The sequence below is a fragment of the Vidua macroura genome, chromosome 1 (genome assembly GCF_024509145.1).
Source record: "Vidua macroura isolate BioBank_ID:100142 chromosome 1, ASM2450914v1, whole genome shotgun sequence".
NCBI lineage: Eukaryota > Metazoa > Chordata > Aves > Passeriformes > Viduidae > Vidua > Vidua macroura.
In genome coordinates this window covers 120,324,563-120,346,948 of record NC_071571.1, presented here as the reverse complement: position 1 = coordinate 120,346,948, position 22,386 = coordinate 120,324,563, and the positions used below count along the sequence as shown (strand labels likewise).

General features: G+C 37.1%; 1 protein-coding gene across 1 annotated transcript in view; it reads right to left on the bottom strand.

Annotated features, from left to right (window-relative positions):
• Window positions 1–22,386, bottom strand: part of PREX2 (phosphatidylinositol-3,4,5-trisphosphate dependent Rac exchange factor 2) — a 144,977-nt gene that overhangs the window by 16,717 nt on the left and 105,874 nt on the right. The window contains exons 36-38 of the mRNA XM_053986522.1: window positions 14,095–14,161; window positions 11,900–12,090; window positions 184–286 (exon numbers count right to left, since the gene is read on the bottom strand). Coding sequence (XP_053842497.1) covers window positions 184–286; window positions 11,900–12,090; window positions 14,095–14,161 — 361 coding nt within the window. The remainder of the gene's footprint in view (window positions 1–183; window positions 287–11,899; window positions 12,091–14,094; window positions 14,162–22,386) is intronic.

The window sequence follows — 22,386 nt, the reverse complement described above, 5'->3', positions numbered from 1 at the left end:
CACCTGTGTGCCCTCTGCTCCCTTTGGTGGTTGGTCCGTGCACCTGGGCACTCCATGGCTCATTGCTGTCAATGCTGCTTACCTGTTTCTCACAGCTGTACCCACTGGGGACTAGGCTGGGCCGCAGCCCCGTCCCAATCACACAAACTGCGTGCCTACCCTCCTGCACAGCAAGCACCTCACCTGTTTGCGCATGACGTCCGTCGCCTGCATGATGTAGCGAGGGGGAAGCCCATGGCTCCGGGCCAGCGTGATCGCCTGCTCCAGGGTGACGCTCAGAGTGCAGCTGCAATGGGGGAAAGAGGTCAACTATCTGGTATCTCCTCAAAATAACTGCTTTTAAATCAATACTCTTAAAAAAAAAAAAAACTATATATAAAAAGATTATGCAGCAAACATGCCTCCTATGCCTCCCTCACCCATGCAGGCATTAGCCTTAACAGTATAATGTTTCTAAGATTTTGAGTGTAACAAGTGTTCCAGCTGACTTACAATCAAATGCATTTGTTTTGTTTTGTTCTCAAGGAAAAAACCCAAACAAACAAACCCAACTCCCCCAAAAAACCAAAACAACACACAAAAACCCACACTAAAAACTATGGCTTGGCAAGTGCACAACTTGGAGAGTAACAATACAAGAAAAAATATTTTTGCAATTGTATACAATCTCACCCTCCATTCTTAAAGCAGACCAATCCAGGATCCCAGTCTCTTACAATTAATTTAGCTTGATTATTCTCTTGGCACATCAGTGCAGTGCAAAATTAAGAGACATTTACCATTTTCAAAAAAGAAAATAGATGAAAGCTGCATTTCTTCAAATGAACTGTCCTGTGCCGCTTTGCCAATCTTTTTCAAAAAACCCTTGAGGACTAAATCTGATTGTGATACCTCATCTAACAGAAAGGCTGTCACTGTTGTATCAGAGCAACCAGAAAAGTTCCAGAGCAGTAGGACAGACAACCTGCCAGCACACCAGGCAAGAAGTAGTAGGAAAAGTCATTGTGGACATGCCATCTGATTTTCATTGTCATCATGAGGACAAGAAAAAATGGTTGGTTTCTCATGCAACCAAGACTACAGCCCTAGAAAACTCATGGAACAAGACAAAAGACCTGAATAGAAACAGGTGCTTTTAGAAAGAACATGTTTGAGGGCTGCTTTAACCCTAGAGGTGAGGGTGGCTCTACTCTGCACAAGTAAATTGCTCAATGATTTTTCTCTTCACAACCAAAGTACTGTAACAATCAAATATCTTGAACCAGAAAGATGGGTTTTACACAAAATTATTCTACCTCAGCAGAACCTGACAAAAACTATAATTTTCAAGTTCAAATAATACAACTAAGACACATTATTAATATGTAATTTTGAGCACCCTTTTGGCAAAATCCTGACCAAAGTGTTCTGCATAGTTTATAATATGCACACAGAACAGACAATATGTTTCAATCAAACACTTATCTTGCTGAGCAGAAGATCTGTAGGAGGAAAAAATGTGTCTGTACTTATTTTCTTACTGAAAAAAAAACCAAACCCCAAATGACACATTTTAAAAACTGCTAATTTCTGGACTGCAAGAAGTTTCACAGAAGTGAGCATAGAGGATACTGAATTTGATCTGTAGTTTTATTAATGGTCTTTCATAAAAAAATTATAAGCTAAGTGATTTTCCTTAGCAATCAGATAATTTTCATTTCCCAGTTTCTTGTATACATCGGCCTCAGAGTTAACTTGAGGCAAAAGTGTATTGATCTTTTCTGTTATGTGTTTGATTAAGGTGTAAGATAGCTAAATGTTAGATTAGAAATTCTAAACACCATTTTAATCTTGTCTTTGAAAAGTGAAATGTTACACAAAATACATGTTCATAATATTTGCAAGCACCAAAATTTAAACATACAACCTTCAAGACCAGATTGAAAAGGAGGCTTTATTCTACTGACAGTGGAAAAAAGCAAAAGTATCTGAAATGTAGTTTGACAGGTATAATCTAAACCAAACAAAAAGGGCAAAAAGTTTCTCAGTAGGTATAATATGTATTAATGGGCTCAAAGTACAACTCTCAAGTAAGCAGTTCCTGAGCCAAGTTTCCCAGAAATCCCATCTTCCTGGAACCCTTAAGACTGAAAGAATCAAAAAATTATATTCTGCATGCGTGAATCAAAACTAACAAAAAAACCTACTAAATGAAGGTCATCTTGAAGAATTAAGTGCAATTTTGTGATTGAAAAAAGACTGCCAAGCTGCTCCCTATCCAAACCTGATGAAATGGCTGATGATCGTGGACATTACGAAGACTCTACATTTGGACAGTGCCAACTGTGATTCAGAAATAAGGCTGCCAAGTGTGTAGATAAAGACATAACCAGAGTGGGAAAATCAGAGAGAGAAGAAAACAGCATAATAAAGATTTCTTTTAGAGGCTGCTATGGAGGTAAGCAACAACTACAGTACAATTCTGAAACACATATGCTAAAATTGAAGATTTTTCTCGACAGCAAGTAAGAATAGGAATTCTTAGGATAGTATTTTTAACATATCCTACAAAATTAGTAGCAAAGACACTCACAATGACAGCAGTGATGATGTTAATTATTATCACTCCTCTTCAATAGAACATGTTTTGTTTGAGGTGAAATCCTAGAGTAATGCTGGTTACATACATCCATTTTCTCTTTTAACAAGAGAAAATTATATATAAATGATATATTAATATATATAATATATTAATATAATATAATATATTGATATAATATAATATAATATAATATAATATAATATATAAATGATTCATTAATAGATGTTAAAAATCATTAAAATAGCATCAGACACATGATTGCATTTGAATATACTGTTTCCTTAGAGGTGCAATTTAACATCACCAGATTTTGTCTTCCTCCTTTGGCACGTAAAAGGTCTGATGAATGGCAGAGTTAAATATAAACTATAGATTATGGCTTTTGTCCTGTGATTAAGAAATAAGGTTACTACTTTCTAAATAAAAAACCTGACAACACTCAAACAATGTCATTTTAGTTGAACAGCTGATCAGTGAGATGGCATCTTCTAACAAAACTGATCATATCAACCTTCCATGAGACTATGCTGAAGTGACTCATTTATCTACTTACTGGTACTTTCTCCCAGCTCTTTAAATAGTTTTTTTAATTAGTACATATCCCTTTTCACAAATCAAACTGCCCTGGACACCTGCTGTGAAAGAAAAAATGCACACACAAAACATCAGATGGTAATATGGAAAAGTCATAACTGGAAGTACCTCAGCAATAGGGCTACCAAGCATGGAGAGATTAAGCAAATGCAAATTTAAACCAATGTAACTTCTAAAATTTTATTAAACAATATTAAATCTGGTTATTCTCCATCTTGTAAAATTCCTCTGGTGGCCTGAGCAAAGTTCAATATCAAGAATTGTCAGCAAATATGTGCAGTAAGTAATAATCCACTTTTCTCACGCATTTTGAGAGCTGATTAACAGATGGTATTAAAGTTTACAAAGCAATCTGGAAGCATTTCTGACCTCTGAAAGTATCTGGTCATTTGGATGCAATCAGACCAGACAAGCCAAACAAGGAAAATATTTGGGGAAAAAGCCTCATAACATTCTGTTATGGGAAGCATAAAGCCCAAATCCATAGATTGAACAGTGTAAACAGATTAAAATCTGTTCTGACTCCTTCTCTTTTCCTCTCACCCCTTTTTTTTAATGTGAGAAAAACAAAAGACCCAAATTCATCACGTCAGAATTTATGTCAGTTAGAATGACAAATTCCCTGCCTTGACAGATTACAACAGCAAGGCAGAGACATTTGGATTTCCCAGGACAACAGGGCTGAGAATTCCTCATTTCATCCATTTGGTTTCCAAGAAACAGAAGGGGCTGCAGCTGCTCCCAGCTCCTGCCTGCTATTGCCCGTCTCCCATCAGTCATGACAGTATTGATGTGAAGATTAAATACAAACTTTAAAACAACTTCTGGATCAAGCCATTCTGAACTTGGCTGAAAAAGTAAGACTAAATGATTTTCTATCACCAATAATCCATTTGTTCGTGACTGGATGTGATTTTCACTAAAGGGCTGCAAATCAGCTGGACTGATGCACATCAGTCCTGAAAAATGGAGTTGTAAAATACAAATACAGACTGAAATTTTCCGAGAAATTGATTATTTCACAACAGCTTGTCTAATGTCACTTGAAAGGAAAAATAATTTGAGTTTGTGTTCACTACCTACAGAGGTGCCATGCAGCAAAGTGCATATCTAGGTTACCAGAGTAAAAAGGATCTAAATCATCCCATTCATTCTCAGGTTTCAATTAGGCTTTCAGCCATTCTATGTCCAAAAATGCACCAAAACATCCCTTAGAAAAATACCCTGAGTAGAAAAGATGAGGTGAAATGAATTGGTTTAATAGTTACCACAGTCAGAGATGTCAAAATTAATTATGTTCTATGTGAATAGGAAAAAAATATGAAAAGGGTGCATGTATGCTTAGTCTAATTAAAAACTAAAGCTTCTACTCAACATGCAATTTAATGCCATTATTATTATTTTAATTACTTTTCTTCCTGTACATCATGAGATAATCATTCCTATGTTTGACCACTTTTTACATCAACTACACTACAAGTAACCTTTTTTTTTTTTTTTGCTGTCATTTAAATTAATTTGTATAGAAGGAATATTATTTAAATCAGTGCATAAAGTAAATGTGTTAAATCAATTTGGCGTAAACATTTTTGGGGGCATTTGTCTATAATTGATAGTGATGGCTGGGTAATATGCATTGATTCTGATGAACAATCTGAAGAAGAAAATAGACACAATAAAACTAAAAAGGAAGACAAATGTTGTTCAGGACTATAAAAAATGGGTATACAAAGTGTAGGCAGGCTGAATTCAAGATTCTTCCACAAGCTCGAAGATGTTCTCATTGTGGAAATATGTCTCCATGCAAGTAAAACTGAAGCTTGCATTCTCTGTGCCCATATACTGAAACTTTGCTGAACAGCATTGCCTTTCAACAGAGGTAAATTTGGCCAGCCATTAAGTATTAGAGAGAAAATGAGCACGTAGATCATACACTAAACTACAGTACTGTATTTCACAATTGCAGTAAACACTGCTGGAGCTCAAGACTTAGTTTTAGTCCCTTTATGAATCTTTGTGAAGCTGAGATGTTACCAGTGTGGAAAGGCCACTATAAAATCAGTGTTGGATGGAACCCGTCCACTGAAGGCCAGTCTAACATATAGAAAGCCATTATTATGCACATGAAGTGTATTAATTCCATTCTGAATCAAAAACAACACTTCAAAAAGTAGCTGTCTGTGGAACACACACCATCACCACACAGAATGGTCATGTGCAGCCTGAGTTAAAAGGGATTTTCTGCCTTTTATCCATTTAGCATCAGCATGCAGGGGTTTCATTCACAACAGGCACTGCTGTGGTTACACAGTTGTGCAAATCTCAGAATAAAGGTATCCCAACTCCTTTATCAGGCCACCATCCTACGACAGGATAATCAAACTCAGCTCTACCAGATATTTTCAGACACAAACTACCAACAGATTTCTGACCAACTGAAGTAGATGGCATGAACTTATCAAGCCAGAGAATCAGTCTTGGGAGGTAAGTATCTATTAGTCATATATCAAACCTACCCTTGTTTAATTAATTTTTTTGTAGGTTCCAAAAATATTTTTATCAGGGGTATTTGGTTCAATATTAGTAATTTTTAATAATGAAGTATGAAACACAAAGGAGGTAATGTTAATTTTTTTCTGTAGATTTAAAGATTATTGTCAACCAATCTATTTTCAGAAATAAATGTAAGTATTCTACGTCTTTAAAACAGAGATTTTCAAAGAAAAATTAGGAAGAAAAAAAAGGCACTTTTTTACTGAACATCATCTGTCAGTGTTAAAAAACTGCAGGGAACATATTTTCACAATCATTTTTCCTGTAAGATCTTAGCACCTCTAGTCAGCTGGAAATGTTGCAAAGAAGCAATTGCACTATTAAATATTCTTTGCTTGATGAGCAAACAACATTTCCAAAAAATTGAGGTATTCCATGCCTTTTATTTGCTCATTTTCCATCATACTTGCAAAAATAAATAAACACAATCTAAAGGCATCTGAAATCCCAGCTTTGGCCATTATGTCTCATTCTGAGCAAAAAGTCTTTCCATGAAACGCTTCTTCCTCTGTAAGCTGGCAAGTAAATCTGGTAAAAATTGCAATTTACTTCTCATCTTGTAATAATTCAAGCTATTAATTTACCTCTCCTTATGCCAAAAATTAAAGCAGATTTGGCAACATTTTTAATTTTAGATTGTTCGAGAAGTCCTATTTTATTTTTATTGTACAGAAGATTTTGCGTGAAAACCACCGGTGTTAAAGACCTGGACTGCAAATAAGGCAATCATGCAGGAACTGAAGTATGGAAGGATGATTCTACAGAGCACAGTAATAGCACTGTGTGTCAACCCTGCTACTGAACATCCATAATGTTAAAAGAAGACCAAATAGAAAAAAAGCACACCTTGAAATCCATACTAGTAACAACTTAGATCCATCTTTTCTGTCTTACTGCATTTAATGCGCTTGCCTGCATTTTCAGATTGCATTTTAAACAAAATAGTGTCTCAGAATTTAACAGTTCAAGAGAACAGTAAGACTATAATCCATCTAGTATGTGTATTAGATACACTAGAGGTGACAAAGCAGAAATGTACCAAATTGCCTATGTAAGACAAATATAGAGCAAAATAAAACAATAACTGCTGTAGGAACAGTATAACACTATTTGTGCTAAATTTCTTGCTTATTTTATTTTAAGACAAATTCTCATATTTCAAAATTATTTAGCTGGTTTTAGGTAGTAACCAGCACAGAATGTAATACTCTATTATCCTAAATTATTTTACACAAAGAGAAGTTTGTTTATGCCTCAATGGGTATGGTATCATAAAAATATACTAATTGTAGACAGACATAACAGAACTACCATTTAAAAAATAGAAGACAATCTTGACTAAATGGGACGATAACAGGACTAAAAGCCCAGTTGAGACCAGATGGCTGGAGAAGGGTATGGATTAGTTTTTCAGTCTGTGCTAGCCTGAAAGTAGTCCCATCAATTCCTGAAAGCTTTCTTACTGTGGAGCTGATAGCCTAAATACAGCTGCAAAACTGCAAGGATTTTCTCTGTAGCATGCAGTCATTGAGCTCAGAACTAAATTCTTAGAGGAAAATTTCTGAATCTAAAAGGAAGAATTCTTATGATAGAATGTCAAAAATAAAAATTCAGAGTACCTATTTTTCACCTTGTTTCATTTGATTCACAGAAAGGCAGCTGACCATGATGGACAGCTTATGGTGCTACTCTGCTTTGCAATGTGGAAGATGAAGCAGGTTTAGCTGGACTGCAGGACCACTGCCAGCTGCAGGAGACAGCATAATCAACACTTGGCAAAACCTGCCTCATTCTTCAGCCAAGTGTCTGCCAGCCAGAACCCCACTGCTTGAAGGATGGTAACACTAAGGAGAGAATTTCTGCAGGGGAAATTAAAATTCAGAAAAGAAAATAAGACTCTGATTTTTTTGGGTTTCATCAAGATTATAGAAGATTTTTCCCTTGATCCTCCAGGAAATGCAAAAATTTAAATAAACTTGGGATTTGTTTCACTTGGATGCTTTAAATTATTCCTTTGAGCTTGTAAGGCCTATGGTCCCTGAACAGACTTCTGCAGCTGCTGCACCTAATTTCATTTTGGCACAGAAAGAGACTAGGACATGTCTGTGCAGTGCAGTCTTGCTCTTCTCCCTCAAGCAGGAGCTAGAATCATGATTCAATAAAATTTAAAAGTGCCTTTCATCACCTGCATTTGTACAGACTGATAGCTGCTTCAAACAGAATGAACACAAGCAAAGAAAGCAGAACGTTGTTTACAGGGTGACAGCTGGCTGGCAGGCAGAAATAGAATTATGAAAGATAAAAAAGGTAAAATAAAAATGCAAACTATTGATTTCTCAAACTAATTCAGAGCTCTGTTCCTCTTGTTGATCAACAAGGCATGTTCGCTTATGATAATCCAAGGGGAGGTTCGTGGCACTCACACATCGCTTAGGACATTGAAGGTTAAAGGGACTTATTTTCCCCCATCCTTGGTTTTCTGATGCTCAAAATGTATTTGGAAAGAACTGCTGTCTGAAATAGATATAGGATTGCAGGCTTTAATGTAAATTGGTAAACATATTGTCATAATAAAAATCAAAGAAAAGCAATCACCAGCAATTCAAAATCCCCAGCATTATCTTGGATATAGGGATGAAAGTATGAACTCTGTCAAGCTGTTTTAGCCTAGTGCAGCGTAAAAAGCAATTTAATATGGATCACAGAGAAGTCAGAAACCAAGACACTGCTGATCCAGAGATCAGCAATCACTGTCAAAGCAGACAAAGCTGCTGTTTCATAGTTCTTGGCCTCTTCTGCATTGGACTGTCACCCAGTGCCTCCCCCACAGGCTATGTGGGATTTGCTTCTGGTTAGTAGGAGCAGTGGCAGAACCTCCCCCTGCCCCCTTGTCAATCCATGACACCTAAATTCAGAGAACACAGAAAGGGCTTTCCAATCAGTTCAGTAAGAGATGAATGAATTGATTGAGGGAAGGTGTGTATATATATATATATATATATATTAGTATGTATATATTTAAAATTCTATTAAATGTATTTAAACTTTGACAGATTAATATCTTGCTCATTTTCCACTCCCCATGAGCAAAAGAAAGAAGTTGATGAGTAGAGCACCCTGTACTCTTCCAGACACTCTCAGACATTCACTCCCTTAAAGACCAGTAATAGAAACTTGAGTTAAAATTATGGCCTTTAAAAAGAAAGTATGGGGGAGCCTTGCTCCAAGTTGAGCTTCATTTTTAAGCTGGCAAGACTGACAAATGAGTAGATTTTCAAAATTTAAACTGCAAGAAAAATTCACATCTTTCCCCCATCTATTTATCTAGTAGCATCTGTAGATAATACAGATTTCAACTCATTCAGTATCTGTGGCCTAGTGTTAAAAAAGAGTCATGAGTCATTGACCTGGAGCCTACAAAACATGAAGTTCTGCCACTGATCACAATCAATCATGGACTTCCCAATATTTAGTTTCTAAGAGCACAGAATGCCAGATACACTGCTGAATACAACCAGAGATAAATATGCCCTCTACCTGCAAATCAGTAGCTGGAACTCTAAGGAACTAGCTAACAAGCTAAGGAGCACTTTTTGCAACATTATCTGCCCTGATTAAATACTACTCCAACAAACAGAAGAATTCAGCCTTTGAGATTGTGGGCATAAAGCAAAATCCTTTGTCTATGGGACTTGATCACATCCAGCATTTTACTCTTTCCTCTTGGTATCTTCCTCACAGGATTTTGTGTTGTTGCAAGACTGTTTCACTCTGAGAGCAGTAAGGGGAGTAGGTCCATAAAAACACTGCAGAACTTAGCACTAGAAATGCTGAGTGCAAAATTCACTGAGCAAACCTACAAGCTGGAAACAAAGCAAGCTTTTTATCTGGGCAAAAGCAATTTCAAAATGTCAAAAACCAAAGCCCACTTAGTACTTGACTGTAGAGATGTAGCCTAGGGAGACCAGAAAGAGAAAACAGTGCATGGAGTGATTTTATATGACTCGAAATGCTAAGGAAAAACAACTTCATCCATCCAGTTTGCATCTGCAACAGTAATTTCAGGAAATTGTTACTAAAAAACTTTCTTAGCTTTAACCACTCAAAGGGACTTGTTTCCCTTAGAAGAGTGAATGAATCCCTTCTTCTCTCTAAATACACGAGTTTTCTTCTGAACTTCCAGGTACAAACCCCTGAGTACCTATACAATTTCTCAACTAGCCCATTTATTTTTCCTGGAGGACCTATCTTAAAGTATCACTGATAATGCCAAGAGTTGATGTTTCTTTCTCTGAACAGATGGTAGTCACAAAGGCAGTATTAATGCACAAATGAAGTAGCAGTATTTTGTACCAAAACTCAAATGGATTCACTGTAAAGTAGAACTAGTCATGCTTTAGAGAAAAGCATCTTGCACCTTTAATTTATGTAACTAGATGATGATGAATACTTTAACATCTAGACAGAAACCCACACATAACACTTTTAAATCCCATTCCCATGCTCATAATACAGTCTTTAAAAACAATATGTTGGTGATTTTAAAATACACTTCTATAGACATTTTAGGAGTCTACCTTTGAATTAGCCTTAGTTTTGAGCAGAAATTTGATGATGAATTAGTTTTCCTCTTAGAATAGCTCATGTTCAGATTTAAGCAATCCATATCTTATTCAGTCACCAAATTATTCTGAATAATTTGTGACCCACACACTACAGGGTAATAGTTTATTTGGGTAGCTCTGACTTCAGTCTTAAACTATTGGAATTTTTGGCAGAAATGTACCAACAAATTCATGAAATGGTGATCAAACCCAGAGGCAGTCTTTTTCAGCTTAAAAAAACCCGTCAGAATTATGCCCAACGCCTTTTCTGATCACATGAGACATGAAACTGAAAGCAAGACAAAGAGAAAAGCTGTACAGCCTCATGGTCTTCTGAAACAACAGTGTCACGACAGCCCAAGCTCCATAGCATTTGCATCTACATCTGATATAATGACTAGTATTATACAACAAAGCTTTTTCCTGCTATTCATTAAAATTAAGTACAGTATACAGTATGTTATGTACACTTGTATCATTGACAGAGAGTAATACAAATACTCTGTTGCCAACTCTCAAATGGCAAACACTATCTTTACACAACTTAATTTTTTTGGCTGTATATGGAGCTTTTCCTTTTTTCATGCTTGATAATCTGAATCGCTTATGTGTCAATCGCCTTTTTCCTTCTCCCCTCCTCAAAACTCTTTGGAAGAAAGGATTGTACTTAAAATGAGGAAAAAGTAATGCTCATTCTAACACAAGGTATTGGTAACCTTATCTGCTAAAATAAGGACTTGTATAGATCAGAAACTAAGCAGCATTTTAAACATACTGCTACCCCTGATCTACAGTTTGGAATTGTTATGAAAAGAGCATATTTTTGGTATCAGATTATTTGTTAATTGTTTTGTTTGTTTGGGTTTTTCCCCCTCTCCAATTTTAGTCTTTGCTTTTTTAGTACACTGTCCCAAAAAATTGTAATCTGCCCAGCTGGAGCATAAATGTATTGCTGTCTGTGACAAATATGATTAAGTACTAGAGAGCTCTGTGGTGATATTATTATCATATATATATTTGTTTATTAAAATCTCTTAGGGTTAATGACAAAGTTCAGTTGACTGTAGGTCAGTTTATTTTTTGGTAATGTATTAACCTGTCCTTCAGGCTGAACCTGAGGTGTAGCTGCAAAAATGCATATGTCTTATGTTTCATCCTGTTTCCTTGAATCAAGCTCTACTATTATTCCCCTTACCATACAAAGTAAATAAAAATTTCAGCATTTCTTGCCTGTATTGAGAGTTCAATATCATACATATTATTCATCTAGGTAACATTCCTCTTTCTACTTTAGCAATTAAAATTTCTGCCTTTTACTGACTTGAATAAAGTACAATCTCATTACAACTGCACAAACAAACAAAAAAAAAATTGTACTGTCCATTTCTGTCAATCACTGCAAACACAGTTCTAGAATTTCCACAAATCTTTCAAGTGCACTTGCTATCTTATGTAAGATATTAGATATGTTGTGCAAGATCCATCTCTAAAAAGAGCAGCAGTCTCCAACCTGTAATAATGGCGTGACTGACTGCAAAAAAAAGGAGGAAAAAACCAATTGTCCTACCGGTGAACTCCACTGTTGCACATAATGATGTGACAAGCTCCCAGCCTGCTGCAGAGCTCAGACGACACCGAGAGCAATCCGACGCCGGAAGCGCTGCACGCGGTGTATGCGCAGGCAGCCGTGCGCTTGGATCGGATAAAGGACCCTATGAGCCGGTACAGCTCATCCAGGCAATTGAGAGGCCTCATCAGCTGCAAGAGAGGAAGAGAGATATTTCAATATTTGCTCTTGAGAGCACATTAAATACCCTAACAGAGTAGGTCATCAAAGATGCAGGTAGAACACCAGGTCTGGCTGAGAAAGCCAAATTCCATGACATAAATACAAAACATGGAGTCTTCTGATGCATGACATATGACAACTTTCTAAAGCTTTTCAGTTCTTCCTATGACTGACTGTTTCTTTCCCAGTCCTGCCTATGGAAGTGTTTTTCACTTCAATAGACTTGATTGTCCCGAGTGCTGTATCCATTAATGGACTGGGAAAAGAAGGGAAAACATAAAGAAGCAACCTACAACTGTACACATATACAGGAAGATGCCAAGATTTTTTATTTGACTTGCTGAGAAAATCAGCTTTCATTTATGATAACACTGTCCTTTATTTATCAAATGTCTAGTTCCTAATTCTGACTAACAACATCAAAAAATAAAAATTAACAGATGTGACAAAAGCATACTACAAAGCAAGAACAGTTAACTTTGTAGTAAGACTTAAGATAATCCCAGCATTACCATACTAAGAATGAATGAAGTAAAGAAGGCAGCTTTCAAGTGCAAAGCTTGTGTCAGAAGAGAAGCCTTCAAAAGTGGTCTAGCAATGAAAACCAATATCTCATGGTGCTTTGTGTAAATGAGATGTTCACAATACAAATTTTCAGACCACCTAATTCCAAATTCCCACTTCTCTTTATTCCAGAAACACTTAAAGATTCCAACAAATCCCCATGCTACTCAAAGAATTAATCTTTTGAAAGACAGATTAATTCCCTAAAGACAGTTTTAACTAGTTAGAGAAACGGCAGCCTCACTTGTCCTATGATAGTTACTTCACTGAAAAGCATAGAAGTCAGGAAAATGATCTATAAAAAATAGCATATTTTAACCTGGGTGCAAACAGATTTAACTTCATTTAGGTCCTACTGGAATAACTTGCATCTGTCTAAATTGATTTTAGCTGGTGTCATCTACTAATGCAGACCTATGGACAATGAAGTGAAAGGCACAGCTAAAACTGGATCATGCACTTGGCTTGCTCCAGTTTCAAAATAAATGCATTAGTTTAACCTGGCATCCCTAGGTCAGATGTGGATTATGAGATGCTTTTCTCTTGCCCTTGAACTTTTTGCTGAAATAGATAGGGAACAAGTTTAGGGGTGACAAGCACTTCCCTCACAGCTAAACCTCCCCTGCTGCACCTGTGACTGCTAGGCAAGCTGCTGACTCCCCAGGGAAGGAGTGGCAAATGTCCTTCTTCCCTCATGTGCAGACCTGCATGGATCCAAGAAATAGGAACCACCAGTCTGTTAAAACCAGGGTTGATACTGACATAAAATTTTAGTCTGTCATAGGGCTCAGCTGATGAGCACTGTTATTTCACAAGCTATAGTAGCTCAATCACTTCCATAGGCAAGACCCCAGGAATTTCTTTATTCCCCCTACTGGGGTGCAATACAGGAATTAACTCTTCAACGAGAGAAGAGAGCATTAAATGAATTTTTATAGCCCCTGGGATCTCTCAGCCACAGAGGTTTAAAGACAGATGAAAGCATTTGAAGAAAGCCTAAATAAGAAGATTCAGAAGAAAGTCTTCTGAGCAGGATGCTGAAGGAGTATTTAATTTGGAAAAGCACTTCCAGCTTTCAGAACAAAGAATTTGTGCCTGCACCTGTCCTCCCCCATCCTACCCCACATGCTCCTAGGGCAGTAGCATTGCTCTGAAAGCACAGTGAAAAAGGAAGGTAATGATTCCTCTTCTCAAACACAGATACACTCCTGCCACACCTTTTAATACAGAACCACATGGCAACACCTACCCCAAAAAGCACAGGTGGGACAAAAAGCCACAAGAGAACTCCTACTTTCCCTGCCCCTCTCTCCCCAGCTTTAAACAATTCAATTTTTGATGGAATAAAGTCTCAGTAACACAATGTGTAACATGCAGAGTTTAATTAGGCACTTAACATCTTTATTTACCTTATCTATATAAGCTGCTTTAGATGTTGAATTTGGAGGCAAGTTTGACTTGTCCAGGTAGAATGCTCTGAAAGAACAAACAGATAGAGTAAGGCAAAAACTAATTGTTTCAAGTCTGGAACAAAATTTCTACAAGGGACTATTCTTAGACACCATCCTAAGGTTGGAGGGCTTTTTACCTTATGGTAAGAGAGGGTCAAGGAGTAATAATCAACAGGCACTATCACTCCTACTTTTAAAGTAATTAAATAAAAGCTAATAAAATAAAGAACATTTTTTTTGTTCTGGAGACAAAAAACTGTCCCTCTGCCCTTTGACAGTACAGTGCAAAATTTTAACATCTAGTTATCAGAAAAAAAAAAAAAGGGATCTGAAAGTGATTTTCAACAAAGCTACCCATGAAAATAAAGGTCTGTGGCAACTGTATGGATTTTAAGAGTGACTTAGGGAAAACTGGCATAGAAACAGTGCCTGAGCTTCACATTCTACAAGCTTTTTTATATTTACTATATATAAATGCAGTAACATAAAAGCAGAATCCCCAACATGAAACACAGTACTGACAGAGGAAACATATATATGTTCATAATATAAAAAGAAACAAAAAAGCAGAAACCCTACAGGGGACAAATATGCATTATACATGTCTTCTTCAGTTCAGGAGCCCTAGAGGAATTTTTGTTTTAACTTTCCAACTTATAAGCACATTAATTGCTCACCACAGAGGAGCGATCATTAAGCATCTCATAGGTAAATACCACACATATCTTTGTGATAAGATTACAGGTTTTATTGCCTCTGCAGCAACACTTAAATAAGTCTGTCACTGCCACAGCAGTGAAGTTGGACCAGATGACCTTTAAAGGTTGTCTAACCCAAACCATTCCATGTTTCTCTGATCACAAAACTCATTCTGCTGGTTGTAAAGGTCCTAAAATCTCCTGTGGCAGCTGAAAATATAAATATTTGGTGGGTCTCCCTACCTACCAGTGAGAACCAGGCAACAGCTACTAATGCAGAAACTCTGGACAACATTTAAATGAAACAGAACAAGAGAAAAACCCAACTGAATGGTGGAACACGTAGGACAAGAGAGATTCTCCAGTGACAACCTCAAGGTATCACTGTGATCTAGCTCCACAATGTGTGTTCAAGGCACAGACCTGATTCAAGGTCAAAAGTGAGCCACAACCCAGGGTGGAACTAAGGAGTTTGGCAGCCAAATTTCGATTGCTCTGTAATATGAAAAAAAAAAAAATTGTCTTCTTGCATCCTAGCTCTCAAACAAGAAGATCAGCTGGATCCCCCAGTCATTACAGCACTGATTCACGTAGTACACAAGGGTAAAAATTGCTCCCTCTCTTATTTTATTATTTTATCTAGAAGAGAAGTTATATTGTTGCACACTTGCTGTGCAGGGGTGCAGACTGCAAATCTGAATGCCTGTTACTGGAATAATTGAGTTGATAAAAAAATCCATCCACCTTTTCTTTATTTGTTGTTTATAGTTTTGAAAAACAAGTTCTCCCAAATCTAAGGTTTCAATTAATTCCCTCAGAAAGCACAGCAAAGATAATCTAGTTCTGTTATTTCATTAAACCTGTTGCATGATCCATAATAGGAAAGAGGAAGCTGGACACTATTGAAAGGAAAAGAGGTCTGTAAAGAAAATTACTCATAAATCACTTTGAGTGGCCACAGCACATAAAAGCTACCTCAGCAGCAGCAGACCAACCTTTTTTCTTTGTTAGCAAAGCTACATTACAAAGCCTCACACTGCTGTCCACTGAACATTATCAGACTGAAAGCCTATACTGCTTTTTCCTGCCATACAATAGGGAAATCTGCTTCATTCAGAGACTGTTCAGCAATCCCATCTCTTTGGACTGTTATTCCAGCAAATTCATCTGCATTAAATGAAACCAGAAACTAAATATGCAACAGTACACTAATTAATGGCGTACATGGGAAATAATTAGCTCAGGGTATAAAATGAAGTAACACTGACACTGGAATGGGATATATGGTTACAGGAATTACTCCATTAATTCAGGCAATTATAATAACCTAAAAAAACCCAAACAAAAAATTAACTATCTACAACATTCATTTTAAATATAAAAATATCCTGTTATAAGTGAAACTATTCCTTCCCCATCAGATAACACTCCCAGATGTTTCTCAAGTGCTTTATTTTTATTGCTTTTCATAAAAACTGTCTTCAGTATTTTACAGAACATGACAACCTGTGGACAGCATATAAATTTCCAAAGCACTTTGCTTAATTACTAAATGCTTGTTAAGGTCCTTAATCATATTTTATGGGAAAAGTTAATGGCAATCTTGGCATGGTGCCCAATTTGGACAATATTTTCTAATCCATTTAAAATGAACCAGAATGAAATCATAGTTCTTTGTCTCCAAGTGTGATGTTAGTTTAGCTTTTAAAGCCTTGCAATTTCTCTAAGACCCAACAGAAAAGCTTTCCTTTAAAGAAAAGAAAAGGTAGGTAATCCAATACACAATAAATCTACTGGGGATTATTGCTGTGTTCGACTTTTGTAAGATATCCCCTACGCAGCAATGTCAAATAATAGGGACAAGTCTCTCAGGGAAAAGTAACACTGGGATAAGGTAACGAACATCTTAGGGTTCGAAAAGTAAAATCTCTCACAAGATAAAGGTTTTCCCAAGATGTCTTCCCAGAAACTGAGTACAAAGGAAATGCAGAATTACTGATGTTTACATAATGAAGCATTTTACAGGGTATCCTCCAAAACTGACACAGGCATGTATAAAGTCCTGAAAATTGAAATTTTGCAAATAGAAGCCTAAGAAAGTTTGAGACACACATTCCTGTGTAACTTGGAACAGAAAGACAATTCAGCAAATCCAAGTGTTCAGTCTTATTCTCAATTTCTTGTGCCAGCAACCCTGCAGGGTTATCCTAGGTATTGCTAATATTTTATTTTTTTTTTTAATACAAGGATAGTAAAGAAATAATTGGAGAGGGGAAGGTAACTGGGTTATGGCATTAAATACCACCAAGTTGATGGTTCTGCTCTAGAAAGGTTTTGCTTTGGTGTTATAGCATAGGAGAATTTAGCATTTTATTTCCACACCACTGTGGAAAACATATAATTATTCCTACTGTCCTCAAGAGAAGCATGGAAATGGATCTCAATTCTACTAGATTTTTTATCCCTCAGTGACAAGATATTCAAAAACATCTAGAAAAGCACAGTCAGCAAGCTGAGAAAGGACACATCAGAACAGAGGTGTAGGAGTAGGGAAGTGTGGGAGTCCCTAATTATTTTCTTCAGCTCGAATTAAAAAGCACATATTTATGACACAGATAAACAATATCTCTGTATTTTTGCATCTATGTGCACACATACTTCTATATTTCTTTAATAACAATTCTATGTTCTGCCATCTAGTTTTTAACTACACAGGTGAGAATGTGTATAACATGCTTATTGTATATATGTGTGTGTATAGATATATTTATACACATACATTTGTAAATACATTTATATACATATAATATATATGTAAAAAGTCCATTTTTTCTGTAGTAAATGTATCCATTTTCTGTTATAGCAAATTGTTTCACATATTCTTTCCACTAAATGGCAAATCTCAATAAATGATAAATTACCAAGTATAATTACCTTATCAACCCATGCTAAGACTCAGTAATTTTAAATAATGTCTCCTAGCACCTGTCAGCAATACAAACCTATGTACAGCATCACCAGCATCCTTAGTAGTTACAGAAAATTTAATTTTAACAACTGAAAAACTTCATGACAGTGCTATGATTTTAAATTGTCAAAGAACATATACAGTAATACTTTGACCTCTCACAACTGTTGTGAAAACTGAGGTGCAGGACAGAAAACTTTAGTACCATATGGCTCTAATCACGTGTAACTTGTATTTCATGAGTAAGGAACTCAGTAAGCCCTACCTCTTGCTAAGGACCTAACACCCCTGTACAGAGCACTGGTGCAATTTTGGGGCCCTCACTACCACGAAGACCTTGAACTGCTGGACTGTGTCCAGAGAAGGTCAATGAAGATGGAGAAAAGCCTGGAGCACAAGTCTTACAAGGAGCAACTGAGGGAGCTGGGGTTGTTTAGCCTGAAGAAAAGGAGGCTCAGGGGAGACCTTATAATGAGATGGGGGTTGGCCTCATAGCAAGTGATAGAACAAGAGGAAATGGCCTCAATTTGTGCCAGGGGAGAATTATATTGGTTATTAGGAAAAAATTTCTTCACTGAAAGGGTTGTCAAGCACTGGGACAGATTTCCCAGGGACATAGTTGAGTCACTATCCTTGGAGGTATTCAAAACATGTGTAGATATGGCACTCAAGGACATGGTTTAGTGGTGGACTTGGCAGTGCTGGGTTAACAGCTGGACTCAATCTTAAAGGTCTTTTCCAAACCTAAATAATTCTATGATTCCTGGATTAACCCCATCACAAAGTGGCAAACCAGCTTTTGTCAGTCCCTACTGATGTCATGGTTTAGGAATGGTATTCTCCAATTTAGTCTTTCCTCTGAAGCCACTCCAAGCCATGCACCATTATTCACTCCTCCTTCCCCTGCAGGGGGCTGCAGAGGAGAATTGGAGTCACAAAAGGTAAAGATCACAGGCTGAGATAAGAACAATTTACTAGAAACAGCAGTGGGGCAAGAAAACAAACAGTAACAGCAACAGTATTAATGACAAAAGCGTACAAAAGAGAGAGTGATTCCCACACAAAAGTGCTCTCTGTGGAGCCCACAGTCTGACCACAGCCATGCTACCCCATGTGGCTCAGGACCAGCACCACATTACTCCACCAGAAGGAATCTCTTCTCCTTGGAAGGGAATCCTTTCCCCTGCCCCTGGAAATGGTGTAAGGTGGTATAGAACAATCTCCAGGTCCTAGCCATGTCCCTCCTGGCTGCTGCAGAAATTAACCCTGTCCTGGCTGGGAACAGGACAATTATTATTTTCCCTCTACTGTGGGAAATAGTGCAGGCTTTGGTGAAGGGGATGTGACTGTATGGTGAGGCAAGAAAAAAACATAAAGAAGAGAAAAATTAATCAGGTTTAATAATGCATTTAAATACTTACAAGTGGGCAGGGGTATTAAGAAAATTTCAAGAAATGAAGCTTAAGGACTTCCTTGGCAACTGTCTGCTTAAGCGGACTAGACTGGGAGTATAGCAGGGATACAAACTCTCAACTCTTGAAAACCAAATGCCCAAGAAACTAGAATCTTAAACTAAGGGCAGGAATCTTAATGATGCTTCTCATTTTCTTGCAGGACTGCAGCATCTGGCTAAACTACTGGTCTCCCACCAATTTAAATTATCTTCAGCCTATGAGTAAGGTATATGGAGCAACTGGCACTAGAATGAGCACAAGTGTCTGAGGTAGAAACAGAGGAGGATGCTTCCAAAGTAACAGTCCTGCTATCGAAGCAGACCTTTCACAGACCTACTCTTAAGCGTTTGTAAACACAAGAGCAGAGGATTACATAAATGTGAGCATAGAAATGTGAAGACAGAAAGTCATGGATGACAAAAAAAAAAAAAAATGGGAAAAAAGTCCAGTTTGCTCTATGCAACACTGCCCACTTTTCACCTGTTTTCCAGAATTTAGTCTCCAGCATCTCTACCTACATCCAAGAGCACTTGAAACCATCCTATTTTGATAAGAAAGGGAAGTTCTTCGACCACAGACCGGTTACAGGTGGCCTCCTGCTTCTCCCATCACTGTCAAAACAGCCAAACCCACACTGAACCAAATAATGCCAAGCAATTGCTTCCACATTTCTCTTTCAGACAATGGATGTCTCCTTTTTAGCTCTGGATATTCCAGACATGGAATACACTGTATAAAGAGATAACATGCCAAATATTCATCATGTCATTAGAGTTTCAACTACTGCAGGCTTGGGCTGGATTCCTATCGGTGACCAGGAGTGAAAGAAAAGGCTCTACCTCTGATCACTGCAGATACACATTCTCTGTGCTTGCAGCAGATAAGGAAAAGCAGGATGAACCTGATGTCTGCCTCAGTGAGCAAAGAGTCAGTACATAAAATCTACCAAGACTCATAACTTCCAATTACAGAACACTACCGTGTTCTGTAAACAAAGGAAAAAAATACCGATAATAAATACTGATCCTATTCTGTCAAAAGTCTAAAGAAACAATTAATTTACATTTACAGAATGAGCAGAGCATGGAAAAAGGAAGAAAAATCCCAAAGCTAAATTCAAACCATCTGGCAATATCTTTTAGACCAGCTAGACAAATTTAATTTACTTTTCCCAGGATCTCTCTATTCTCTCTCTGGTCTTGCTTCACTTAGATGCAATGAATCTTAATTTCTGTTCTATCTAAAGTATTTCTCACTAAGTTCATCAGGAGACAAACTTAGCTATTATTTCTTTGTTATATCCTTCAGAGTGAATGCTTAATTTTCAATTAAAGACTGCATTTAGAGAGATTTACATCACAAATTTCTAGACATTTAGAAACACATCTTAAAAATCAAAGAGTCATTAGATTTCCAATGTTTATAGTCACAGGAAATACATGATAAATTTGTCTATGTAGCATTGCAGTCCAGCTTTACTGCTGCTGTTTTGAACACAAAGCTGTGTATCAAATAGGTAGTATTGAATACCAGGAAGCAGTTTTTCTATGTGATTTAGAAATATTTCACTGTAACAAACAGAAAATATCACAGAATCACTCTCTGAAACCCAAAGTCTCCTCACATCACTCTTCTAAATTTGATGGCAATGACAGAAACTGTTAGTTGCTCATTAACATGTCACTCCCTGACCTGAACAGACATGAAGGAAAGACCCACCACAGGACAAGAGTAGCACAAGGACAAGCAAGATAAGCTTCTTGACCACTTGAGCATTTGCTTTGGAAAAGCTTTCCACTGGAAACAGTGGGGCAAGGAGTCTGTCAGCCTTAAGGTGGATTTTAATGTATTTACTACAGGAATTGATATACAATCTAGCCTTTTTGATAATGCAGGTATTGCCTTGAGGCTTCATCATTTTGTTTCAGAGACAAGTTCTTTCTTTCACAGTAATTAAGTACCTTTAAGTGCATACATCCTTTATGTCATTGTAACTCATTTATAGCAAAGCAACTATTAGAGAATTTTAGTTCAGCCTGTAGCCATGAGTGCCATCACATCTATTTTCTGCCTTGACTAAATTATACAGGATACAGAAAACATTGTCCTGCCAAGAAGCCTGCAGCTTGAAGAGGCTGTTGTGCATGCATACATGCGTGTATAAATAAAAAGATGTTATATTCCTCAGATTTTGTTCCATGTTTGCAGATATTCTAGGGGCAGAAATGGTTTCCTTTTCTTATCTTTCTGAAAGTCAAAAGAAACAAGAAACCCCAACAACTTGAAAACCTCCTGAATTGTAACATCCCTAAATAAAGAATTCAATCAAATTTGCCATTGCTCTGTGGAGGATTACTTCTGACATAAAATAAATACAGGAGGCTTCAGACAGGAAAATTGTTTGAAGTTACATTGTAAATGAAACTCTTTAAAATGACAAATATTACATTCAGTGTAATCAGATGTTCAATGTAATGAGAGTAGTTAGCTAAATCATTTGTCGTTAGATTCACTGATTATAATTGCTTCCTTAGCATAACAGACTTGCATTTACCTCCCAAAATTATATCCAAGCAGCAACATACGGAGAAAAACCCAACAAAAAAAACCAAGAAAACTCAAACAAAATCCACATTTTTTCCCCTTTACTGCTTGCTTTAATTTTTCTTCTATTATGGCTGTACATCAGACTACAGAAGTAGCTGCCAATAACCCTGGACACAGCTGACTTCAAAGAATAGCTCCAAATCACAGAATGGTAGGCAGGAAGGAAGGAACATTTTTTCCAGACTTTCTTTCCCTATTGATGCACAGGAGAGTTAATTACTATACAGTGGTAATTAACACCCACACCAGTGGTGGGGATGTACAGCTACCCTCAGCTGTCTTTCCCACAGCATGATCCTGTCTTTGGAGTAAAGAACTGGGTCATCATATAATCAGGGGTGTCACAAGAAAGTGCCATGCTGAGGATAAGAGAAAATTAATGGAAAAGCAGAACTCTCCTGACCTCACCTTCATCTATTATTTTTCTCATTTCCTCTGTACATTCCCAGTCGTAGACAACATAACATCAGAAAACAAATTTTGAAGGGGTTTAGATATCTAAATGCAAGCATACATTTCTGAA